Consider the following 24,602-nt stretch of genomic DNA (forward strand, 5'->3'; position numbering starts at 1 on the left):
AGGAGATCATTCCTCGCTCCGATCGACCGACTGGCCCAATTTTCAACGATTTCTCCTTCGCTCTAGCGAACTATACGAGAGATTGTGCTGGTAGATGGTGTACTTAGCGAGTGCACTTTGCACTCTCTCTCACTTGAATAATTGATGTTAAGAAAGTGTTTATATTCGGGCATAAAGTTCCTGTTCGATGAAAAAGGAAATCAATACTAGGAAACGAGAGGTGGAGAGAGAGAGAGAGAGAGGGAGAGAGAGAGAAAGAGAGAGAGAGAGAGAGTCGTTATCGTGGTCCATGGACGTAAGAAATATCTTTTCTTCGACAACGAGAGATTATCTCGGAAGAGGACAAAGAAACGGCGATAGTTGTACTCGGTTCTCTCGAATGCACCTGCCTCGAAGGATGCAATTAATCGTTAATGAAGGCAACTCGCCGGAAACCGCGCCTAGTTGATCACGAATTCACGGATGTCACGCGTTTCTTCGCTTCGCTACGACGCCAAGAAGCGAATCGATCGCCAAGGTGAGATCGACGAGCGAGGAAAAGTCTTCGGCAAAGTCTTTTCTTTTTCCTTTTTTTAAGGAAAAATAAAAACAAAAAATAGAAAACAAAAGAGAAAAAAGAAAAAAAGCAAGAAAAACGAGAAAGATTTCCTAAGTCCTGTGGATGCAGTCTGATTCATTTGCAATATATACAGAAGGCTACCGAATCGATAGGTGGGATAATCGGGCTTGTCTACTCTCTCGTACGTCGAGATCGGGAGCGTTCACGGATATGATATCTCTTGGGAAAGAAAGAGAAAAAGAGAGAGGGAGAAAATGGAGAACCGGTCACGCCCCGAGCGGGCTTCGACGATCGCGACGTTTTCAGGGCGAAAAAGCTAGCCGGAAGCCTGGAGGCCGAACCGGCTGTTCTTTCGGAGTCGCTAGAGATAGGTAGGTAGGTAGGTAGGTAGGTAGGTAGGTAGGTAGGTAGGTAGATAGGTAGGTAGGTAGGTAGGTAGGTTGCTGGCAACGGTGCTACCGCTACACCGCCTCCTGTGCTGCAGGTCACGCGGAAGTGAACGGCTCTTTCTCTTTCCGACAATTTTTCGGCCCAGAAAACGTTCCCCTCTCGTCTCCATCCTCGTATTTCCTCGCGTCTCAGTGTGGGCGTCGGTGCAGCCTGGATACCTCTTTTGATGCCACGAGAAAACTTAAATAAAGGGCAAAGTGGATCATTGCTAGTAGAAACGGTATTTACGAGTCGGGCGCATAGGATCGAGGCGGAAGCGAGAAAGGCGCTCCTCTTATCTGGAATGCGACGATTTATGCAGCAATAGCAAGATACGAAACGTAGGGATCGATGGTAACTGTTGTTTGTTCATTTTTCTCCTAGGAAATATCGACATGATAAAAGGAAACACGTAAACACAATTTTATTACGTTAATAATAAAATAAGAAATAAGTAATATATATATAAATATATAAATGTATATATTATATATATAAATATATATGCACAATATATATCTAAGAGATAATAAAATCGATATTACAAGTAGGTCCTCTCTCTCTCTCTCTCTCTCTCTCTCTCTCTCTCTATCTCTATCTGTCCTGTGAGAATAAATATAAGAAGGAAAAGAGCCAGAGGACACGTCGCTTTCGCTGTCGATATTTATGCGAACAACCCTATTTCTGGCACGGTAGGGCTCGCATAACGGCGATAGCAGCGCTTCGCCGCTTGCACCCAAGTGCATTTCAGCGAGATTACGGGTGCATCGACCTCGCCGCCGCCGCCGCCGCCGCCGCCGCCGCTGCTGCTGCTGCCGCCGCCACCGCCGCTGCCGTCGCCGCAGCTCCCACCTCCGACTCCTCTGGCCGCCCCCTCGGAGGTCGTCAACGATTCTTCCCCTCTATTTTCCCCATCTCTTCTCTCTTTCTCTCTCTCCCCTTCCTCGACAAGAGCGAGCCTTCTTCTTTCCCTCCTTCGCTTTCTTTTAACGCCCTTTCGAGCTTATGCACCCTTCCGACCTGCATGTCGACGCAAAAGTCCTTTTTCTGGAATGTCCGCGATCTCCGCTACGATAAATTTCCTTCATTTTTTCAAATATTATTACTTATTAATCGAATTCGATTCGAACTACGAAGAAAAGATCGAAGAACAGATATTACGTGCAACTTACGAAGACGTAGGAAGCGATATGGTGAGAAGAGAGAAAGAGAGAGAGAGAGAGAGAGAATACACGCACGCGCGGCTTTTTTCAGTAGCAAGCGTGGCGCGACACCGCATCACGTGTCTAGAATGTTACTTTCACTTTACACACGTACTTACTTCTAACTCGAGCTCGTACGAGGATCGTACAGAGTGCAATAATCTATTTTGCAACGGTGCATTATGAATCTCTCCGTTCGGCCCGTTAGATGCACGGTAGAAACGGATCTTGAAATTCCAGCTGCCACGAGCTAGAAATGCCGCGGCTCGTTCCAACGTCGTTATAAATTGAACGAAACCGCGCTAATTTGCCAGCAACGCGTCGGCACGGTCGACAAACGAAAAGAAAAAGAGGAATAGAGAGACGCAGAGAGAGAGGGGGGGGGGAGAGGGGAGAGGATTAATCGTGCCCTCTCTCCTCTAGTCATTCTCGATTAAAACGTACAAAATCGAGAAAAGACAAATTCGATTGGGAAAGAAACGAAGACAAGACGATGGCAACGACCTCCCATTGGGTCGTGGCCTTGACATCCTTATGAGGAAACCTCTTGGTGCGATACACGAACATACTCGATGGCGACGACGACGACGACGACGACGACGACGAAGACGTCGACGACGACGTTGGTAGACGCTAGATTAGACCACGTGGCTACACTAGCGATTAGCTAAAGATTTCCTAACGTTTCGTATCTCAGCGAAGCTGATCTTTAGCGTTTAAGAAATGGGATCGTTAAAATCTACTGTAAGGAGCGAGTCGAGCGAGTTCTCGAACGATTCTTAAGTTTAAGATATTATTATAGCTTTTTAATAATATTCTCCGATCGGATGAAAAAAGAAAAATAACGATAATAATTTGGGAAGACGCCTTCGCCTTCCCGTCGATCGATTTGGAACGTTGCACGTCCAGTTACGAGTCGAACGCACACGGGCTCACGCACGCTCACACTGGCCGGTTGTACGAATACCAAGGACGAACGTTAGCCGCAGCACTGCCCCACATTTTAACTGGCCAGTGCACATCCGATCCTCTCTCGCAACGTTTAACTCTCGCCGGTTCGAAGGAATACCGTGCGTGTTTGGTGTCGCGCGAGCAACCTGCACGTTAGCTGCGTTCCCGCGTAACTGCATGTATCCCCGCTTTCCGCTCCCTTTCCTTCCGTTCTTCACGAGGATCGATCGATCCTTCGGCCTGTTTCCTTTGATTGAAAAAAAAAAGAAAGGAAAAGAAAAAAAGAAAGAAAGAAAAAGGGGGCCTCGAGTCCGTCGATGAAACCGTCTATCAAACCGTCGATACCCGATGTTATCAGGAAGAAAGACAAAGAGGGCAGAGTATCGGCATCGGAATGTAAAAATTGACGAGGAGAATGCGAGGCTAACGAGGAAGCTGATGGAGTAAAAGGAGGCAGAATGAGGAGGGCAAAGGGGAGGAGGGACGGGTACGCGGTGCACCGAGCGGTTGGCGACTCCTGAAAGTCGAGCAGATAGATAGGAGACGGAGGAGAGTCGTCGGGAGAGTTCAAAGACCCCGGACTTCTCCTCGCGCCACTGCCTCGGCTATAATACGTTTAGGAGCGATAAACTGGCACACGGATAACGCGTCTCGTTATATCGACGGTCAATAAATGTCTTCTCGCGACGCTCCTGCGAGTAGCTACTCGCCTATTCCAGCTAGCGATTAAAAGCAACGTCCTACGCTACTTTTTATCTTTCCTTCGATAATACCGTTATTTTTAGATGCACTTAGATTCCCTTTTCGAAAGTATTTCCCAGATACTCGAGGATCCTCGAGGATGCGAGGGCTCGATTAGACCAGACCGGCTAGGATCGTCTCACGAAAGTAGTTAAAGAAAGGTTGAAATTTAGGAGGCAAATCCGTCGTTTCCCTCTCGAGGGTAATCGAACCGAAGGGAAGGAGAATAGAGATCGGGGGTGGATAGGTACTCGTCCGGCGTCGTTCGGCGCGTCGCTCGGCGCGTCACCGTGCGTCACGACGCGGATCGTAGTGCGGCTATCGACCCCGAGTTCAGCGACCTTTCTTCTCTCTTCGCCGCCGTCCTCGAGCCCTCGACGGGTGTGTGCGCGCGCGCGCGCGTCAGCGCGAGCGAACGCGCACGCTCGCCTCTACTAGAGCACACACGAGGCAACACCTGAACCCACCATCCCTCGGTACCATCGCCCTCTCCCTCTATCTTTCACGCATCCGGACCTCCCTCCAGCTTCCGTCCTCCTCCTCCGTCGCCTCTGGCTCGCTCATCCGTTCGCTCGTCCGCTCGACGCCACCCCGGTAGCCTCAGCAGCTCTCAACTCCTCTCCTACGACTCGATTTCACCCCGTACAAAAGAATTTCCAACGATTCCTTTCGCCGGCTAGAAGAATAACGATCGAGAATGATCCCTGTCGCCGGAATAATATGTATTGTCGATGAGAACGATATAGTAGAGGAGTTGGAGAAAAAAGGAAAAAAGAAAAAAGGAAAAAAGTAAATCAAAGTCCTATCGATAGGAATCGAGGTCGGCACGCTTATTTACGCGTATCCACGTTCTTTCGCGATTACGTTCCGCTTTAAAGAGGGAAACTCGAAACTGGCTACGTTTCATCGAAGCGCTCCTACGTCCGTTCCGAGAGCTCCTCCATTCTAACTATTATAAATTGTGCAATGCGCCGCCGCAAGCGTGCCTCATTACCATCGAATCGCCAACGTAGAGAGACAGAGAGCGAGAGAGCGAGCGAACGAACGAGAGAGCGAGAGAGCGAGAGAGAGAGAGGGATTCTAATTTAACGGCGTTCTTAACCACGATGGTTAATTACAAGTTTCTACGTTACTTAAGGGCGTTGCCGTTCGCGTTCCTTCTACCGGATAATTAAGCTTCCAAATCCAAGTATGCAAGTCGATCGAAAATCTACGACGATGATGCGAGTAACTAGTTCATACCGTTTAAAGGTATAAAAAACATTGCAAACACACGTTGCAGCAATCTCTCTTTTTCTCCTTTTTTCTTATCTTTTTACAACTTACGCTCTTACGCTCCTTCGAGTTTTATTCTTTCATTACATTTCGCAACTTGACATTTATTATATCTTATTTCCCTATTTGCAAGATTTCAACAATCGCGAGAGCACTGGCCTACTGGTCTAGCTAAGTTCTATCTATCTATTTATCTATTTATCCATCACCCATCTGAAAGCTTTCGAACGCGCTTCGTTCATCGTACGTAAGTACTCGGTACAACCGTTTAACATGTAAATATATGTAAATACGAAGACGCGCCTGTATTTTAAAGGAGAGCGATGCCGTCGTCGTCGCCGTCGTCGTCGTCGTCGTCGTCGTCATCATCGTCGTCGTCGTCGTCGTCGTTTCTCTAAAACGCTAATGCACTCGTGGCGCGCTTACCGTTACGTCATTTTTCGTTATATCGTTGCTAGGGTAAAAAGAATAAAGTGGTATTAAAAATAATTCGATTAGATCAGTTAATAGAGGTCAGTTAATAGATTTTAATTTAAGAAAGAGATCTGTGGACACAAATGCAACTGTTTGTCCGTAACGAGTAAATACGAAGAAGAATGATTAAACGTTTATGAACGTATTCTCGAGAAAATTTGGATACAGGACTAGAAAGATGGATAGAAAGGAAGAACGTCAGAGAGAGAGAGAGAGAGAGAGAGTCAAGTTATTAGCAGTTCGCAACGAAAAAGCGTTCAGCAAGTCGGCTCGCGTGAAAACGAATTCGCAGCCGGCGAGAAACGTTCGTTTCTTAATAATAAGCTGCCACGAGCATGCAACATTACCGGCAAATACGGTAATTTAACGAAAGCAGTCTTACCGGATGACCACGACAATGCGGTTAGCCGAGTAAAAAGTCGGCCAGTCGAGGCGATCAAAACGATTCGAGCCGGCGAAACCTTTGCCGATCTTTCAAAGGCAAGTTCCTTTTTCGAACGATAACGTTCGACCATGCTATATGTTAAATTAACTCGAATAAAAAAAAAAAGGAAGAAAAATACCAAAGCGAATTTCAAATAATATCGCTTTTAATCGCTAGAGTAGACAGATATTTTCCTAGATTCAGATATCTTTAATATTAAATGCGAAAGGAAGATCGAAGAGGTCTTGCTTATAAGAGATGCAACTTTGATTCAACGTGGATCCAACTCTGCTTTGCTCGAGTCTATGTAAACGCGAAGGAAGGAACGAAAATAGAGAGAGAGACAGAGAGACACAGGAGAGAGAAGCAGGGATGGATGTAGAAGGAAAGAACGTAGAAGGGACGTAGAAAGGGGTGGAGATGCAAGGTAACGCGTAACGAGAGCGTACGTTCGCGTCGAGGTATAGAACCGGCGCGCGTCCCGACGCTATCCGGTCGATACAGACGGCCAGCCTAGGAAGTGAGCCCGGGCATCAACCTCTGCCTCTACCCACCACCCTTCACCCTCTCCGCGTGCGCGAAAACCCCTTCGATCTCTCGAATTCGCTCAACGGCCGACGTTGCAAAGGTGCAACGACCTCGCTTCGTCAAAATTTCGGATATAAACTTTATAGGTTTCGTCGCAGGACATACGTATACGTTTTCCATATTTCAGTTTCTTGTTCGCAAGTATCATTGATAATCGGTAAAAGAACGTAATTACATACGGTAAGAAAATAATCAGCATAATTACGAGAGAGAGAGGGAGAGAGAGAGAGAGAAAGAGAAACGCTCCAAGAGCCATCGTTATCTTAGGTTAAGCGGGAGTGGTTGGCCACCCCTGGCCTGGATACCGTCTCGTGTTGTTCACCTCCGTGTGAAAGTACTCTTCGCGACTCGCGCGCGCGCACAACGCACGCACTCACGCACGCACGCACTCGCGCGCGCACGTACGCACGCACGCGTTCACGCATTCACGCACGCACGCACGCACGCACGTTCTCGAGCGCGCACGGAGCAACGGCCTGCAGGCAACTCGTTTCGCGACACGCATTTATGACGTACGTTGGGCAACGCAAACCTCAACGAGAGTGTGACAAAATTTCGATAAAATTTCAAGTCTATCATCGATCGCCAACGATCGACAAAATTCTGCGAGATATCCTTTGCAAGAATTTATTATTTTCTGACTCGCGAGACGAAGGGTACCGCGTTGATAAAAGGAATAAATCGACTTGTAGAAGAAGATATCTCTTTTCTCTTTTTCTAGTACGTGTTTTATCGAGGTTTCGACGTAACCGAAAGAGCTCGATAGGAGCGTACCGATATACCGTTAGGAGGCAAGAACGGCGCGATGATCGTTAGTGTGGCAGTGTGTTAGCCGGGCAGGATTCACGTAGGAAGGTAGAAGGAGGGAGGGAGGGAGGGACAGAGAGAGAGAGAGAGAGAGAGAGAGAGAGAAAGAGTGTGCGTGCGTGTGCGCGCGTAGGTGTACAACACCTCGACGAGGACGACGAAGGAGAAGAGAAAGATCTAAGGTAGCATCCTCGTAGATCGCCCGTGTCGCCTGTGGATTCTCTTTTCTCCGTGTCACGGAGATGCAACGGCCCTGCTTGGCTACTCGTGGGTAGTAGAAACCTGTCCCTACAAATCTTTATAAATGCTACCAACGCCCTCCACCTCTCTACTCTTTCTACCTTCGGTCCAGCATCGGAAGCAGTACTAGTAGTAGACCCGTTCGTCTCTTCTCTCCCCCTTCGAGCAATGCGACTCCTCTTACGATACCATTCCCCGACTAGTCACGTACCTTCGTCACGATATTACGCCGAGGTGAAAGGACAGTCGAGTTCCGGCTACGTTCGATCATCCACGAGCTTCCTGCGTGGAATATCCCGAGCACGCCACGTGCTTAGAACCCTTTCCTTTCTAGTAAAAGATTCCTTACTCGTTTGGATGCGTGTTAGTTGCTATTTGCGTTCATCGTCGCCTTTCTCGTTCTCTATACTGGTATCATCGAAGATGCAACGTCTTAATGTACTTTCAATAAGTGCTTTACGCAACACCGCGGCCATTTTCAAAGAATGAAAATTAACGACGGAAGATAGATGGATGGATGGATGGATAGATGAATAGATAGGCGGATAGAGAGAGAGGGTGGGGAGAGGGAGGGACAGAGATTGTTTTGTTTACACGGTCGAGCCTCTAGCTCGTCGTTAACGTCGACATCGTAACTGGCAATGTCAGGAATGGCTCGCATAAGCTCGAATGCCACCGGCACCGTCCACCGTCGGTGCATGGACGACGTTAAAAGACAATTAATCTGAATAACTCGGACTAGTGCCGAGCTCTCGCGTCCCACATTTCGCGGTAGGCGCGACGCAAAGTCGCTACTAAAAACTACTAGCTCGTCCGCACTTCCCTCCTATTCGCGGGGAATTTTCTACTGACAGGAGGAATCAATGAAGATGGATTCTCCGCGGAAGTACGCGGAATCCTTTTCGGAGTATCGGTCGCCGAGAGGACATCGCGTAGATCATCGATCGAAATAAACTCGAGGTCGAATTAGAACGGGTATCTTCTCCGTCCAAATTTTATACCTTTTTACTTGATTATACAGAAATACGAAATGCATTTTCTATGACCGATCGTTAAGTGCAATCGATTCGACCTTGTAAATCGTGAATGACGAGTCACAGAGAACCGGCTGTTCCATTAATCGACAAAATTTATTTCACTCGATTCTACTGTCCTGCCAATTAGTTTGTGCGATCGAGTTCGTGAGAGAGAAATATATACATATATACGTATAAGAAACGACGGGGCATTCGATCCGAGACTTTTATGTCTACTATTCCAGCGAGAATTTTTCGGAGTTTAAAGTTTAAGATTAGGAAACATAAAAGATATAGGACCATAAAAGTTTTTTCGTCGGACAAAAAGCAACGACTATAATATAGTAGAAAGAAAAGAGAAGGCAAGACGAGGGAAAGAGCTTGTCTGGGTCGCGTCTCGCGAAACACCTTCGTTTTCGATTCACGATAAACTCGAGATTTGAAGGACTCGAAGCAGGTAACATAAAAAAAGCGTAAGTCAGATAAGGAAAGCGAATAAGAATATACGAATATGGGAAACGACGAGTCCGCACGGCTTGTTCGCGCTCGTGGATTCGAGCCAAAAGTTCCGTCCCGTTCCTGCTTTAGCCAGAGCGAATCGGTGGTCTTCGAGAACGATCAGTCCACCTAGAGGTTCGTGCTAAGCGAGTTCGATCTTTATCTACTTGCAATTTTCTTCAAATCTCCGATTTTTAAAGGCGCGAACGCAAGCAATTGTTACGATAAGATTTGATCGCAGGTATAGGTTAAGACCATTCGTCCGAAACTTGAACTTGGGTTAAGCAAGGAAGAAGCTGGGATAGGAGAGAGAGAGAGAGAGAGAGAGAGAAAGAGAGAGAAAGCATATTCTTGCACCCGATGCACCCACACGCGCTCGCACGCACCTCGCATATCGATATCCTCCTGTCCTTTGCTCTCAAGCGACGAAGATCGAAGGTACGAAGACGAACAAAGAGGAGGATCGCACGGTTGCGCGTCCGTGAAGAACGCCAAGGACTTTGGTGCAATTAATTCTTCGTCACTGGCTCGTTGGAACGGCCGCTCCCGCGCCCACGGCGTGGCGGCACCCGCGCAAACCATCAACGACAGCTGAACGTTCAACGACGTCTAAGCGATACGTTAGAATGATCTGAGAGAGTGTGAGAGAGAGAGAGAGAGAGAGGTACGGGTGACTTTGCGTAAACTTGGCAGCGTTCTGGACCAATGCTCAAACGTTTTTCGAAAAAGAGATAAAAACCCGTCGTTACGTAATCATTTATCAAAGTTAATCAAAGTTCAATGATGATTAAAAAACAAGAAAGGAAAAGAAAATTAAAGAAAAAAAGAAAGAGACACGAGAGAAACGTCGAACCACGGAGGGAGCACGTTTCTCGTATCGTAGTACGAGTAGGTCGTGCCGGTAACCGCGATCAGGATCATCGACATCGGGAGACGGCGAAAGTGGCTTTAAAAGTAAAAAGGGAGTTGCATCTGGTTTTTCTTCGTCGCGTTCGAACGCACACGACTTTCCCACGCTGCTGCTGGTATCATCCGTTAGGATGCACGCTGCTCTCTTCGTAGCTCGAATAGAATTTTTATCCGGAAATAGGTCGAAGGAATAAACGAAACGATCGTGTAAAAATAAAAGTTGTTTCTCGTCGTTCGATATTCTAAAGACCATATATCGATTAATTATCGAGAAGTCGTGAAAATGTCGATAAACGTTCGAATCGGTAAAAAATAAAAGGCAAGAAAAAGGCGTGAAGCCCGTTTTCGTTCGCAGCAGCCATTGTCCTGGTTTTACAGCCGAACGCGAAACTTTGTCGCTCGTTCAAATATTTTTAGCCTGCCGATCCTCCTCCTCGGTCCTAATCGACCTTTTCACTCTCTCCTCTCCCACGAAAACAAGCTGCCATTCTCTCCACCTTCGAGAAAAAAAGTTGACTATCCTATGCACGCTTTTTCGTTCCACGAGGGTGCTGCTTAGTCGTCTAATCTCGATCTTTTCCAATAAAATTTTAACTCGCCGAAGGAAGGAGACTCAAGACGAAGCTCAAGAATTCAAAGGCGCTGCTGCAACAAGCAACACGAATCCGTTCGTCCGCGCGTACTTTTTGCGAGAGCGTGCAAATATTGGACGGACGTGGAATTTCGAGTATATTTTAAGAGATTCATCTGGCGAGTCGAAACGTTCCAAGAAGCAATTTCGATCTTTACGATGCTTATTCTCGAGCGGCGGCGGCGGTGGCGGCGGCGGCGGCGGCGGCGGCGGCGGCGGTAGCGGCGGCGAACAGCAACGGCCGAAAAACAAGCCGCGACTTTCCTACCGGTCCTCCTTCGCCTTTCCCTCTCTACCTCCTTCATCTCTCACTGTCCGCTGTGCTGTAGCTGTTTTGAAAAAAAGATGCAATACCAAGAGAGCGGGAGCGAGAAAGAGATAGAGATAGAGATAGAGATAAAGAGGAATCGCTAGTTGGTTTTTCTCGTTCAAGGCCATCCCAAATCGATATACATCCATTCACCCTTTCTCTCTTTCTCGTCGCTTCGCCTCGAATGTCAATGGCAAGAGCGTCGAGCGTGTTTGTCCGAGGCTGCGTTTCGGCAACCTTGATAGGCGCTAAAATTCTCACTTTCGGTCTCGGTTTCGGGCACCTGCTTTTGCGTCTCGGCCGCGTCTCGGCCGCGTCTCGGCAGAGTCCAGTCGCAAACGTTACTATCGATTCCGACCAACGGATTCTCGAGTTAGCGAAACGAGCCACCTTCTCCTCCACCTCCTACGTCCTCCGTCGCGCGGAAAATCTTTCGACTATGCCAACTTCAACGATTCATTATAACAGAACAAAGAGGTATAGAAAGAGTCGTTGACACGAGTGGATCGATCAATCGTGGATCGATTCAGGCGGATAGTAAGACGATCTAGACACGCGGATAGTAAGTTACATCGATAAACAGGATTTCTGGTCGCGTTGATAATCAGGCTATTCGATCGTTATTGTTAGTGACGTTAATCGACCGCAACAAGAAATGCGCATACCTCGGAGCAACCGACGCGGGTAGTATACGTCGCGTCTCGATGTATCGATTCCCTGTCCGAGTTCACCGTCCGCGGAAAAAAGTCTTCCGCGTGTAGAGAACTTGAGTGGACGTACGTGAGACGTTACTGCTAACGATAAGAGGTAAAAGATTGAAAGAAAACCAAGTTTGGTTCACCTTAGCCGATCGCTGAGGTTCCTCTCCATCGGTGAAAAAAGAAGGAACGTATTCTCGAGAGACGTTACTCGCGAGGAAATCGCAGAGTCGACCGGATATACGCCGATAAAACCGAAAGTGGCGTGACGTAGCTCTTCTCTCTCTCTCCCTCTCTCTCCCTTTCCCTCGTTCGTCGAGCACCCATCCATCCATCCAGCGGCGTCACCATCTCCCTCCTCTCTCTCTTCTCTCTTCTCCTGTCTCACGGTGCCTTCCTTCGTTTTATGCTCCCGCCAAGGTTGCGTCCCGCGCGACCATGCCCAAAGCCACATCATGTATATGCAAAGCAAACGCAAGGTCGCTCGTTCGCTCGTTCGCGCGTGCCCTGCGCGTCTCTCTACGCTCTGAAACGAGCGATGACGTGGCCACGAGGCGGTCTTCATAAAAAATATTCGATATTTCGTCGGAAATCTCACTCTTTCTCTCTCTCTCTCTCTCTTATTCGCTCGTTCGTTCGCTCGCTCGCTCGCTCGGCCGTAGCTAGTCCCGAGACAAAACTTGGACCTTGAGATCTCGTCAATGTCGCTGCGAACGTAGCAACGCGCCCGTTTCTCTCTTTTATTCCGGAGAGAAAACGAGCGATGCGGTTTGTACGAAATAAATATCTCTTCTCTCTTCGTTATACTTATTACTCCGAGAGAATTAGAGAGTCGAGGAAGATTTGAAAAATTTGTCGTTCGTTACGAGAGAAGGAGGGCAGGTGCAGGACAAAGTACCGGATCGTGTAGCACCGAGTCCTTTTATCGTTCGGTTAGTAAGAACGAGCGAGCGAGCGAGAACGGCCGAGAGAGTGCAAGAGATGCTTGCACGTGTGCGTTCATTCGTCGGGAGCTATCTGGACGTACCTGGAGAGCTCTCTCAGTGGTCCGCATTCCAAAAGTCAAGGACTCTCTCTTGGCGAAGCGAAGCGAACCGAACCGAACCGAAAGAGGCTAAGATCGCAGGCGCCTCCTTTACTTCCCCTCCCCGCCCCACCCCCGCCCTCACGTGCGTCTTTGCTTCCAACTAAGTATAAGATCAAGATCCAAAAGTATGACGATTTAAGTTCGATCTATATAAACGCGCGAAATACGATACGTGTCCGATCTCACGATCGACCGTAACGTTACTATTCGTCTATTCGTGGCACGCGCGCACTCCTTCTCTCACATCGTGGACCGACGTAGGCGAAGGTCAGACAACGAAACGAAAGTCCGAGACAAAACGGGATACGGCTACTCTTTCGGACAGCCGTATCGCTTCCGGCCATGACTCCGAAGGTCGACGTAAGAATCATCGAGAATCCGTTAGTTGGACGGACCATCGAGGAGAGAGCCTAGCGAGATCCGACTACTCTCGTTATTACCCGAGGGACGATACCGACACCTTGCCCGAAGGGATAAAGATCAAAAATGCTTTTAAAGCTAGCTTTAAGTAGAACGTGCCACTTCGGTAAGATTCGCAAGCATCGAGAAGTGATTCGTGAAGGAGCACGTGGATCATCGTCGTTTTGGTCGTTTTCATTCCGAATCGATCGGATATGGCTCGATAAGGGAATCTCGCCTTGGCGGACACGGCCAGTGAGATAATAATAAAAAAAAGCTTCGCGGTGCGATGTTTAAGGACAGACGGTGTCGGATCGGAGAAGGACAATTTTAGCGCGCGTATCGATGTAACGAGGAGAGCCAACGAATGGCCGATCGGAAAGAATGAGAAAACTGATGTCTCTTCCGCGAGAGAGAGAGAGAGAGAGAGAGAGAGGGGCGGGAGAGAGGGAAAAGGAAAACGATCGGTCGCGTTCTCCTCGCGTAGAAAAATCAACCGTCGTCGGAGGACAACGCACCACCGGCTCTCCTCGAGGAGCCATTAAGAAGCAACAGGTTTTGCTTCTCTTCGAGACTCGAAGAATCGAGAGAGTCGAAGCGAGCGCGGTAATCGGCGATGGTAACGCGCTCTATATAACGCCGCCAAGCGCCACTCTTTTCATCTTCTCGAAAGGCCAGGAAGGCGAATAAAGGCGAGAATAAAGTCGAAAGGCATTCACCCTTGGTGAAAGTAGCTCTTCGATCGATGTCGTTCCTTTCGTGCCGCGCCAAGTACAAACGTGGTACTTACACGCGTATACGTGTCCATACTCGCGTATTTTTTTTCACGCCGGGACCATTCTTCCCGAAAGGTTTTTGTTCTTATCTAGAAAAATTATTCGTCAAGGTAAACGCCGTACAAGGGAATTCCTTCGAGATCATCCTTCGCGTTACGACATCGATACCATTTTCCCTCCGTTGAACGAACGTCGATCCTATTTTCGTTCGATCTCGCGTTTACTCAGCTTTACTCAACCGACGAAAGTCTTGTCCGATCGTCTAACAGTAATATCAGCGTGACTGTTAGATCGTGAAACGCGTCGCTTAGAGTCCAACAAGCTCTGGGTCAGTAACCTTACGTAGAATATTTTCGAGGTAACGTTCATTAAGGCGCGGCACTTTTCGTCGAATCGAAACGCGTTAGAGAGTCGATCGAAATGTCCCTGGTTTTCCCTAGGAGGAAGAAAACTTTGTTTTTCTTTCTATCTCGTTGTTAAACCCTACAAGACAGGAAGAAAAAGAATATTACACGAGATTGCGATCGCGCTCGTTTCTTCCATCGTAGACTCCTTAACAAGCACGTCCGAGATCTCGACGAGGACTTACGAAACTTTTGCGAAATTCCTATTTGTAAGATATAAATCGCGGAATATAATATACCGATCTACGTGTCGTTTCGGTTTCAAAGATATCCGTCGTTATATCTAGGCACATTTAAAAAATATACCTACTGTAGAAGCGATACGTATGCATGTACGTACATACATAGGTATACACGATATCGCGTTCTCGCATAGAAACGCACGATCGAGAGAGCTAGAGAAAAAGAAAGAGAGAGAAAGAGCAGTGACGCGCGCATACGATCCCACTCGAGCGTACGCGCAAACTATGCGCTCTCGGAAAGTCATTGACCCGCGGGCCGTGTATAAAGCACTGGCGAGAGCGTGCGCGGTCTCACCCACACGCGCAACCGCTCCACTCGCGTCCGATTCGGCTCCCCACTTCTCCCGCCGACGAGTCTCGCCGTTCGGTGTGGTGCAGTGCATAGTACAGTGCATAGTGCAGTGCACTGCAGTTGACGCGCCATTGCACACTCGCCCGACTGCCAATTCTTTTTCCCCCTTCGACTTTTTCTCATTTCTAGAGTGTTGCATCTCGGAAAGATCTCGTTTACGATTTATCTCGGTTTTTTACACATTTGCAACGTTACGTACGAGAGAAACGTTACGTACGAGGAAATTAGAGGAGACGTAGAAAATGAAAATCCCAATGAAACTTGTATGGATGAAATTTCGAAGAGTAGTAGAGACAAGTAGAGAGAGAGAGAGAGAGAGAGAGAGAGAGAGAGAGACAGAGGGAGAGAGAGAGAAGGAGCATACTCATCAAATTTTCAAGTATGGCAGGCAGGACCGGTAAAAAGTCGAGACCAGCGCGCTCGAAACGCTCGCGAAAGACCATACTCGTTGACTCGCTGACTGACTAAACTAATGACATCGTTACTGACTGGCCTGGCCTTATACTCCTCTCTTCTTCTCTCTCGCACTCGCCTCCTCCTTTCGTTCACCTTCTTTCTCTCCCTCCATGAAGGCACACGAAGTATACTTTGACGACGCTCGGTGCAGCAGCCGCGCACGCACACGCTCACATCGCCGCTCGGGAGTTCAATGATCTCCCGACTCCGTCTCTCTCTCTTTCTCTCTCGTCCTTCTCTCTTTCTTTTATTCCTTTTCTCTTTCCAACATCGTCCTGTCGGCGAGCGGCCCTCCTTCTCGTTACAACGTGCACGATCGCAGCACACTCGCGCTCTTTCGATTTCGTCCTCGATACTTTTAGCCGTTTCCACTTTTGGTCCTTCCTATAATCCGTTCTTCGTTCCTCCCTCATCTTGACGATCATCTTAATCCGATAAAAGAGGCACGATTGAGAGCGAGAGCGAAAAGAACGTCCGAATAAGATCTATTTAAAATTTGAATATTTCGAACTTGAAATATTTTCGAGAGAACACGCGAGACCGATCGCCGTTATATCGTCCCAGATATCTCTTGTCTATTCGCCATAAAACGACAAATTTTTTAACGCGGTCAACGGAGTAAAATTGTCCTTCTTACGTTCTTCGAAGCACGTAATTGTAAAGCCTTTTTTACAATGTTAATCTCGTAGTTGTCGGGGACTTGGCGCGAAAGCGTGACGAAACCGAGGCAGGCGCGTCGATTGCAGCGCATCATGAGAAAATGACTACGTTCGTACGTGACACGGCCGAAGAGACGAGGAGAATTGACCCCCGCGCGCTAAAGGTCAGTGCGCGACGTAGTGGTAACGACTCGATAATCACCGTGATTGTAGATGTGTATATTGCTCGTCTTATCAAGCGGCGCGCCGGGGCCATTGAATTTTATCGCTTTACCCCTTGCTACCCCATCTCTCGCCCTCGTCTCTCGCCCCTGTTAATAGCTTAAGTACGTTCTCCAGTCTGAATATTAAATGGGAGCGTCTAAAACCTTGCTAAATGCGACTAAAATTCACTTTCGTTTGCGATCCGGGCTTGTCCCAGCGAGAGAGCTTCGCGAGGAGCTTCCCAAGGAGCTTCTTGCGAAAACGACTTGAAATAGTCGCGGAGCTCGAGACGCGTCTCGCGTTATCCTCTCTAACGAGAACAAGATCTGTTACGCGGACACCCTCTTTCTCGATAATATCTCTACTTTTTCATCCTTGTATAAGAGATACGTTTCTGATATAAATGACAGAAGTGACGTGACCGTGATAGAACTAAAGAACATACTCGGGGAATGTGAAAAATGAATAAAACTAGAGACAAGAAGGAGGAAGAAGAAGTTTGCTGGCAGCTCGCTATTTATTTGCGACGCGACAACATCTGGCGATGACTAACCGCGCTACCGTCGCATAGTAATAAGCAGCTAGAAAGGAACTATGTCCCCAATTTAACTGAAACTCTCGGCTATCCGTTCTCTCGTTTCTTCTCGTTTCTTTCCTTTCTAAGGCCTTTGAAAACGTCGATGAACGTAATGCTCGTCGAGGAAGAGAAAAGGATTCGACGATCCATCTTTATTTCAAGAAGAGCTTCGCTCCAAGAAAGATCCAAGAGGAAAAAGAAGAAAATCGTTCGACATGCTCCCGTCGATGCAACGCGAGAGCAACGACGTCGGCTAAGGAATCGCGTCTGACAATGAGTGGCGTCTATGGCTTGCGTGCACTGTGCAGCGTGCACGCGTGCCTGTGTATGCGTGACGAGGACGACGACACGCCGAGGCGGCTCGTGCATTCAAAAGCGTCGCGTTGCGCGTATCGAAGCGAAGAAACTGGGACGGCACAGGAACGATAACGAAGGAGTCACCGCTACGACGTACACGTCTAGATATTACACACGTATATATGCATATATATATATATATCCTATAATAATATAGTTATGCATATTTATTTATAGCGTAAGCAATAGCACTCGCGCGATAGCAGCCTTACCCGTATATTTTCTTACTCGCAGTCATTGGAATAAAATCGACAAACATTTCCTTCGTCGAATGGTTAAAATTTTTTCAACGTTCGACCATCCTTTGGTCAGTTTCCGAGGAGAGTAATCAGCCGAAAGAGGTACAGCGAACGAGGGAGAAAGTTTCCGTTGTATTCCTCGATAAACGAGACGATGAAATACCGGTCGTTGTTCCGTCCGATGTTCGCTGCTAACGGAGAGCATACGTTGGCGCGTTATGTACGTATGTACTTGCATTTGTCGAGTCAAGGATGCGATTTGCATACGGTCATCTCTTTCTCTCTCTCTCTTGCCGTTCTTTATTCGCTTAAAACTAGACTCTCTTTTGTTTTTGAAAATTCTAAAAATGGAAGGCTAACCTCGCACGAACGTTCGAAGCGAAAGGAAGGAGGCATTTGCATTCCAACGTTCGTGTGCTCTGACTGATTTAGGAAGAAGGGAATGCCTGCCAGCAGCTCCGTACTGGCTCCGTCCTGGCTCCGTGCTGGCTGCGTGCTGACTCCGTGCTGACTCCGTGCTGACTCCGTGCTGACTCCGTTCTCTTGCTCCGACGTACCGCGAGAGGCTCCCCTTTGCTCGACGAGCGGGCACAGTAAAGAGAGTCTCGCGTGAGGTAGGTCAGCATCCCGCGCGCCCACCGCGACCATAGCATCCCGCCGAGGGGAACGATTCGTTTCGAAGACGCACTCGATCGCCCGATATATATATATCTGTGTGTGTGTGTGTGTGTGTGTGTGTTCGCTTTTCTATGTCTTCTCCTATCTTTTTACCGACGTTTCCTTTTCCTTTCTCTCTTCTTCTTTTCTTCTCTTATCCGCCGTAATAGAGAAAATAACGCAGGAGGAAAGGAATATCTCGATATCTCGATCCGAACGTATCCGAGCGGCGAAACGCGTCAGAACAATTTTCCAAGAGGGAGAAATTCTTGGTGAGTTTTTACCCAAGGAAAACTCTTCTTCTCTCTCCTTAGTCGTGTCTAGGCAAAGCAGGTCAGTGTCACTCTCACGAGAGAAATCATTGCTCATACCCTTCACTTTTTCCAAGCTCGGCGAAACTATTAAAATTTCTCGCTAATCATAAGCGGCATCCGAGGAACGTTCGATCGTCGAATAATAATCGTCTTTTCGCGGAATCCTGCTCTACTCGCGTTTCACCGGAACCGCCGATCTTTTTATTCGGCTCGATTACTAGCCGAGGAATTAGACCGGCATTCGTAGAAAACGACTTTTGGTAAGAAGTCTGTTATCGAGGGGAAAACGATTGGCGAATCTCGTCGCACGGCCTTATCCGACTTATCGTTGGGAGACGCGTCGAAGAAGTAAGTACTGTAACTAACAACGAGCCAGGCTCTTAGCTCGCGCATCACCGATTATATCATTATATTTTTCAACGAATCGTACTCGTCGAAGAATAATCCAAACTGAATAGGCCTGATCGTGCCTACTTCTGCTTCTCTATCTTCGTTATTCCGTAGTAAATTAGACTCGGCGAAGCTGATAGGAGATTCAAGGACGCGTACGCGCGGGCTCTCGCTAACTCCCGAGCTTACGAAGGAGAGAGAATAGTACATTTTTCTAGGCTATTGATTGCGTTCACCGAATATAGGGTAATATTCAATCTACTTAATGGCACGGTTGCCTGCGTGCACCGTCCTCGATTTCATCTCGCCTACTACTCTCGGCCCGGCCGTCCGCCGCTCGACCGCTGGCGGCCGTCCGCTCGCGACCGTCGAGCTTACTCGGAATACCGGCGAGCCTTTTTTTACCTTCTTCCTTTTTCTTTCTTTTCGTTCCACTTTTACGCCAGGCAAAATGCGAGTCGAGTTGTTCTTCATTCACGCAGGAATGTCTCGTGCCGCCTTTCTTTCCTTCTTTCTTTCGATCTTTTTTCTCCTTTCTTTTTTATCATCATCGACGTTACTACTCGAACGATTAAATTCGCGGAAAACTTTCTTGCCGGAGATAATCTCTATGGGAGGAGTGACGAAACTCAAATCCCCATTTAGCGTGCACTCGTAACAGTCCACGGCGAGGGGGAAAGAAAGGAGGAAAGAAAGGTGGAAAGAAATAAACGAAGAAGTATGAAATATGGGAAAGAAATTGACGAGCCGAGAGTGGAGGGTCCTTAGTAGGTCACCTCTACGGGAAACTGGAACGGTTTCATCTACCGAGCGGAAGACTCGATTTTTCTCCGCCGGTGAAACTACCGATTTTTCTTTCGATCGCGTGGATTTCTAGGTCACTAGCGAACACGTGTGCCAGAAAACGATACTTCTTCTTCGTCGTTCTACACCTATTCGGATAAAATTAGACGAATTTCGTTGTGGCGAAAGAATGATTCGTTCGGTTGCCGACGAGCAACAGAACAGGGAACTGCGATGAAGCAAGTTGAGAGATTAGTAACGTCTGAAGAGACTCGTCGTCGTCGTCATCGTCGTCGTCGTCGTCAGAGGTGTCGCCCGATAAAAAGTAATCTCCTGCAAACGAACGAACGCGTTTCCCTTTAGCGACGATCCTTCGACTTTGCTACGAAATAACGAGAATGAAAAAGCGAGAGAAGGCAAAACGAAATACGCGCCAATTCGAAACGATCGACGTCGATGTCACGGCGAAGGTTAATGGGACGAGTCGAGACGAGACTTTATTGCACTTACACTCTCGTTTCAGCTCTCATATTTGTCTTTGATAAATTTTTTATGACGGACGATAAGAGCACGTGCAAGAGAGATAGATAGAGCGAGAGGGAGAGAGAGAGAGAGTGGGAAGTTGGGACGAAAGAGCTCGACGTTTTCGAGCAAACGAACTTTGAAAGATCGTCGACTATCGCGCGGTAATATTCGATGTCGATAGCGAGTGCCTTTTGATCCTCCTTATAAGAAAGTATTGCCGAGATAACCGGTCTTGCGTTCGGACTATTCGCGATCTGACAAATATTAAAACCGACTAAACTTACAATTAGAGTACGAACGAGCTGCCAAAGAAATAAGGACTTTATCGCGAGGCGATCGGTCGTTTAAAGTGTCCGACTGTCGTATCGTGCGTAACGTATAATAATCAACATAAATCGTTGAATGCGATTCGGATGAAATAGATACACGCGATTTAGATTAGATAAGTAGACGTTACATATGTAACGCGTTCGACTCGGTGAACGTTGCATTCGAAAAGCGCTAATGGACCGTTCACGAATTGTAGACGAGTGAGTACGTACATACGCCGTTGCAGTTAATACACCGCGATATCGTTTATCGGCTGTTAGTAGGAGCTAATTAAGAGTTGGCTCTTTCTCGGGGCAGCGAGTTCGCAAGTACCTTCTAAGGAGTTCCTCGAGGTTCGTTGCTCGAAAAGAAAAAAAAGAAAAGAAAAAGAAAAAGAAAAAAGCGAACAAGAAGAGACTAACCTGGGAGCATTGATGATCGGCCGGCCCATTGCCCGTTGCTGGCGCTTCTCGTTGTTGGGAAGGCGCAGATAATCTTGGTCGCCAAGGAGGAAGAGATCCTTTGAAATAATCATGTCCACCGCGTGGTTGCCGGTTTCAGCTGGCCGCCGTTCTCTCTCTCTTTCTCTCTTTCTCGCTCTGCACAATTTGATCACCTGCTTTCTTCTTTCTTTCTCTCTCTCTCTCTCTCGGAGCACTCCTAGCTAGGTTGCGTCGCTGACAAGAAGGAACGCGCCAAAGGTTGAAGTCGGCGACGATGACGGGCGACTAGCCTCTACTACTCCCTTCTACTTCCGTTTCTATCGTCGTTTCTATCTCCGTTTCTTCTTTCTCCTTCGATCCTACCTCTGCTCGAAGCACACGCGATTCCTATCACTCTACTATCACTCGTCAACGCTTTTTCGCTCAACACGCACGCACACGCGCGCGTCCACTCTCCGTCAGCAACGGAGAAAACCCATACGACAACGCAGCATCCTCCAACGATCCTCGAGAGATCCCAGTCCATTCGAGAACGGACACTTTTTCTCTCCTTCTTTTATTCCTTTAAGTAGAGTAGTCCCTTTCAACGGGCTGCTTTCTCGATCTTTTATAATCTAAAATACAACGACATTCGAATGAGTTTCGTCAACGTCGATATCGTCATGCGATTTTTATCAAACGATCGATTAAGCACACACTCGCACGCAAACGGAATTTAACCGAACTTCTTATCGTGCGTAGTATTCAAAAATCCATTCACAGTAATTCTATAAATGAGAACAATTAGTTGTCGCGTGTAAGACCCGGTAGATAATCTACGATGACGACAAAATACAACTAACGTCTCGCGTTCTCCCAATCTAGTCACTCAATGGTTATCGATAAAACGACTTCGTAGATAGATCGGAGAGAGAAAAACTGGAGAGGAGAGGAAAGGAGGCGAAGCCACGCGCGGCCGATCTTACTACGACTTATAATCGTTCCAGACAAATATTTCTAGGACGTGATAAAGAGGTCTTTAAACTCTTACCGATTCACGCGACAACTTTTATTTCTAGAACTAATTTATCTGCATCGGTTTATTTCGGAAGGCTAAAGATGGCCTGAGAGGAAGAGATAGAGAGGAGGAAAAGAGAGGCGGGGGAGGAGAAGTAGAAAAGGAGAGACGAGGAGACGCGTGCAGAGTTGGCGCGGGCGGTGTAAATCGAGCGAACGTTTGCTGCCCTCTGAGCTTCTCTTCTTCCCTCCCTCCCTCCCGCCCTCTCTCTCTCTCTCTCTCTCTCTCTCTCTCTGTCTATCTATCTCGATGCTGTCCCATATTTACGTCGCGCCAATTTTCATTCGCCAAGTGGCAGGTATTAGTCATGGATGAGAGAGTGTGTGAATCGCACGATCCACGATTTTGACAAGCGTTATCCATTAAGCATCCTATTCTTTCTTCTGTCAACGTAAACTCCGAGGACGTTCGTAAACGCGACCATTCGCAAGCCAACAAGAACCGAGTCGAAGCTTCCGTATTTTTATTCTCCTCGCTCGCGCGACCGTAAGAGCCCAAGTACACGTACTTATCCCGATTTACTCGATTAGAATACACGATTCGCAAACCTCTTGGAATACTTCCAACTCCGAGTTGTTCCTTTCGACGATAAGGCCCAACGAATTAGCTTTCGATTATCGTTCGTCTATCCACGAGAGGCTTGACAAGTTTTACGAATTATACGAGGCCAATCCCGTCCTCGGGGAATCACATCCTTGCGAAGATCGTTTGGTCCAGCATCGAAATGAGACACACGGCGGAGAAGAAGAAGGAACGACACAAAGCCACAGAAATGTAGCAATATTTGATCGAATGAACAATGGAAAGGAGGAGAAGAGGAGAGTGGAGAGGGATAAGATATTGAAAAGAAATATGATCGATCTGTGCGCGAAAGAGAAAGAAGGACAAAATTACTGGTTGATAAGACGAACTCGTCGAACGTGAAGAAGAATAAGAAGCCGGCGCGCGACGCACAGTCGATACGGTCTCGTTTGGTACCTCCTGGATCAGAAGGAGGAGGAGGAGGAGGCGGAGGCGGAGGCGGAGGAGGCGGAGGAGGCGGCGGCGGCGGCGGCGGCGACGGAGGAGGAGAAGGAGGAGGAGAAAGGCGGAGAGGGGTATAGAAAGAGAGAAAGAAGGTCGACTCACCGAGTTTGCCGAGTTCGCACGAGTTCGCCGGCGGTGCACCGTTCGGTCTCGCGGGCAGCCTTCGAGGACGTCGACGTGGTAGACGTCGGGAATGCTCGTCTCGTCCTCGTCGTATCCTCGATCGAGCTCCTCCTCCTTCTCGTTGCAGCTCCTGTCACGCGCGCACTATGCACCGGGCACGAACATGCGGCCATTGCTTGACGCGCGCAGTCAATGAACCCGCATTGCTTTTCACCCGAGAGTGTTTTGTTTTTCTCTTCTTTCGAGGCTCTCGCTCGACGGCACGCACCGTCCTCCCCTACCTCTTGCGCACACACGCATGCACGCGCGAACGAGCGAACGAGCGAGCACGCACGCACGCACGCACGAACGCACGCACGCACGCACTCGTCCTCCCTCTCGCTTTAACAACAGACTCCTACTATCGATACGCGGAGACGCAGCCGCCTACGAAGATCTTCTTCTCGAATCTTTCTCGTCTTTGCAGACGAGGATACGATTCTACTCGATAAATTCGCGCTCCGCTACCAAAGTCCCGACCTCCGCCTTTTTCCTTTCCTTCTATCTCTTCTCTCTTCTACTTCTTCTTCTTCTGCTTCTTCTACTTCTTACTCCGCTTCTTCCTCTCGTTCTTCTACTTGTTCTTCCTTCAATTGCGTTTTTCGCTCTCCTTGGCCGTGCGATACGCGGGACGCGCACGCGCGTCTCTTCGTCTCTTCTGTCTCTCTCTCCCGCTCGTGCGCGCGCGCGAGAGAGAGAGGGTATACGCGTATACACACACCGACGACGAGACCAGAGGGTTTCGCCCCTGCGCGCGCTCGTTCAACGACCCGCGACTCCTTGATTTTCTTTTTTTCTTTCGTCTCCCCTTTTTACCACTGTTCCTTCTCACTCTCTTTCACACCGAAAGAAAATCTTCTTCGTAGTTGCCTCGTCGCGCGTATACGTGTAGAAAGTCGGAAGACTTTTAAACAAATAATTTTACTTTCCTTACGCTAGTTCCCAATTTAAATTTGATCTTATCGTTCGATCTATCGCCAGTCTTGTACGATTGTATCCACGTTCTTTTCTCGGAGAAATCTTTTCGATAGCTCGAAGCTAGCCTTCTCGCTGGCGAAGTACCGCGAAACAAACACCGCGACGTTCAAATGCAAACTGATCCTGCCGCTTTTCTATACGCTCCGCCACGCCGCGAAACGCTCTCCGCTATCGGTCTAATCCACCCAACCAATCCTCACTTGTTCTCCTTCCACCAATCAACGTCGTCCATCGTTTCCCCACTCTGCACGAGTTCTCTCTATCTCTTTTCCTCTTTCGTACCTCCTATCTATTCGTATCGACTCTTTTTATCGACCGTTTCTTCGCTTTCCTTTTTCTTCTTACCGTTAAAAGAAGAATTGTTGTTGCAAAATAGCTTCAACGCATGATAACGGAGTATAAAATGGATTGCGCGTATCATTTTTAAACGATAAAACTTTAGTCGACAAAGAGA

At 48.0% G+C, this 24,602-nt stretch overlaps 1 protein-coding gene across 3 annotated transcripts in view; it reads right to left on the reverse strand.

Moving 5' to 3' along the window:
* Positions 1-24,337, reverse strand: part of LOC127068410 (uncharacterized) — a 41,878-nt gene extending 17,541 nt beyond the window's left edge. Inside the window, exons 1-2 of one of the 3 annotated variants that reach the window (XM_051004547.1) lie at positions 23,111-23,250; positions 20,905-21,539 (exon numbers count right to left, since the gene is read on the reverse strand). In XM_051004547.1, the coding sequence (XP_050860504.1) occupies positions 20,905-21,017 (113 nt within the window). In that variant the 5' untranslated portion in view covers positions 21,018-21,539; positions 23,111-23,250. Of the gene's footprint in view, positions 1-11,895; positions 12,878-20,904; positions 21,540-23,110 lie in introns of those variants that run through there. The other 2 variants (XM_051004546.1, XM_051004544.1) reach the window with 2 other exon arrangements.
* Positions 24,338-24,602: the final 265 nt, after the last annotated feature.

Source organism: Vespula vulgaris, chromosome 13, assembly GCF_905475345.1.
Source record: "Vespula vulgaris chromosome 13, iyVesVulg1.1, whole genome shotgun sequence".
NCBI classification, from domain to species: domain Eukaryota; kingdom Metazoa; phylum Arthropoda; class Insecta; order Hymenoptera; family Vespidae; genus Vespula; species Vespula vulgaris.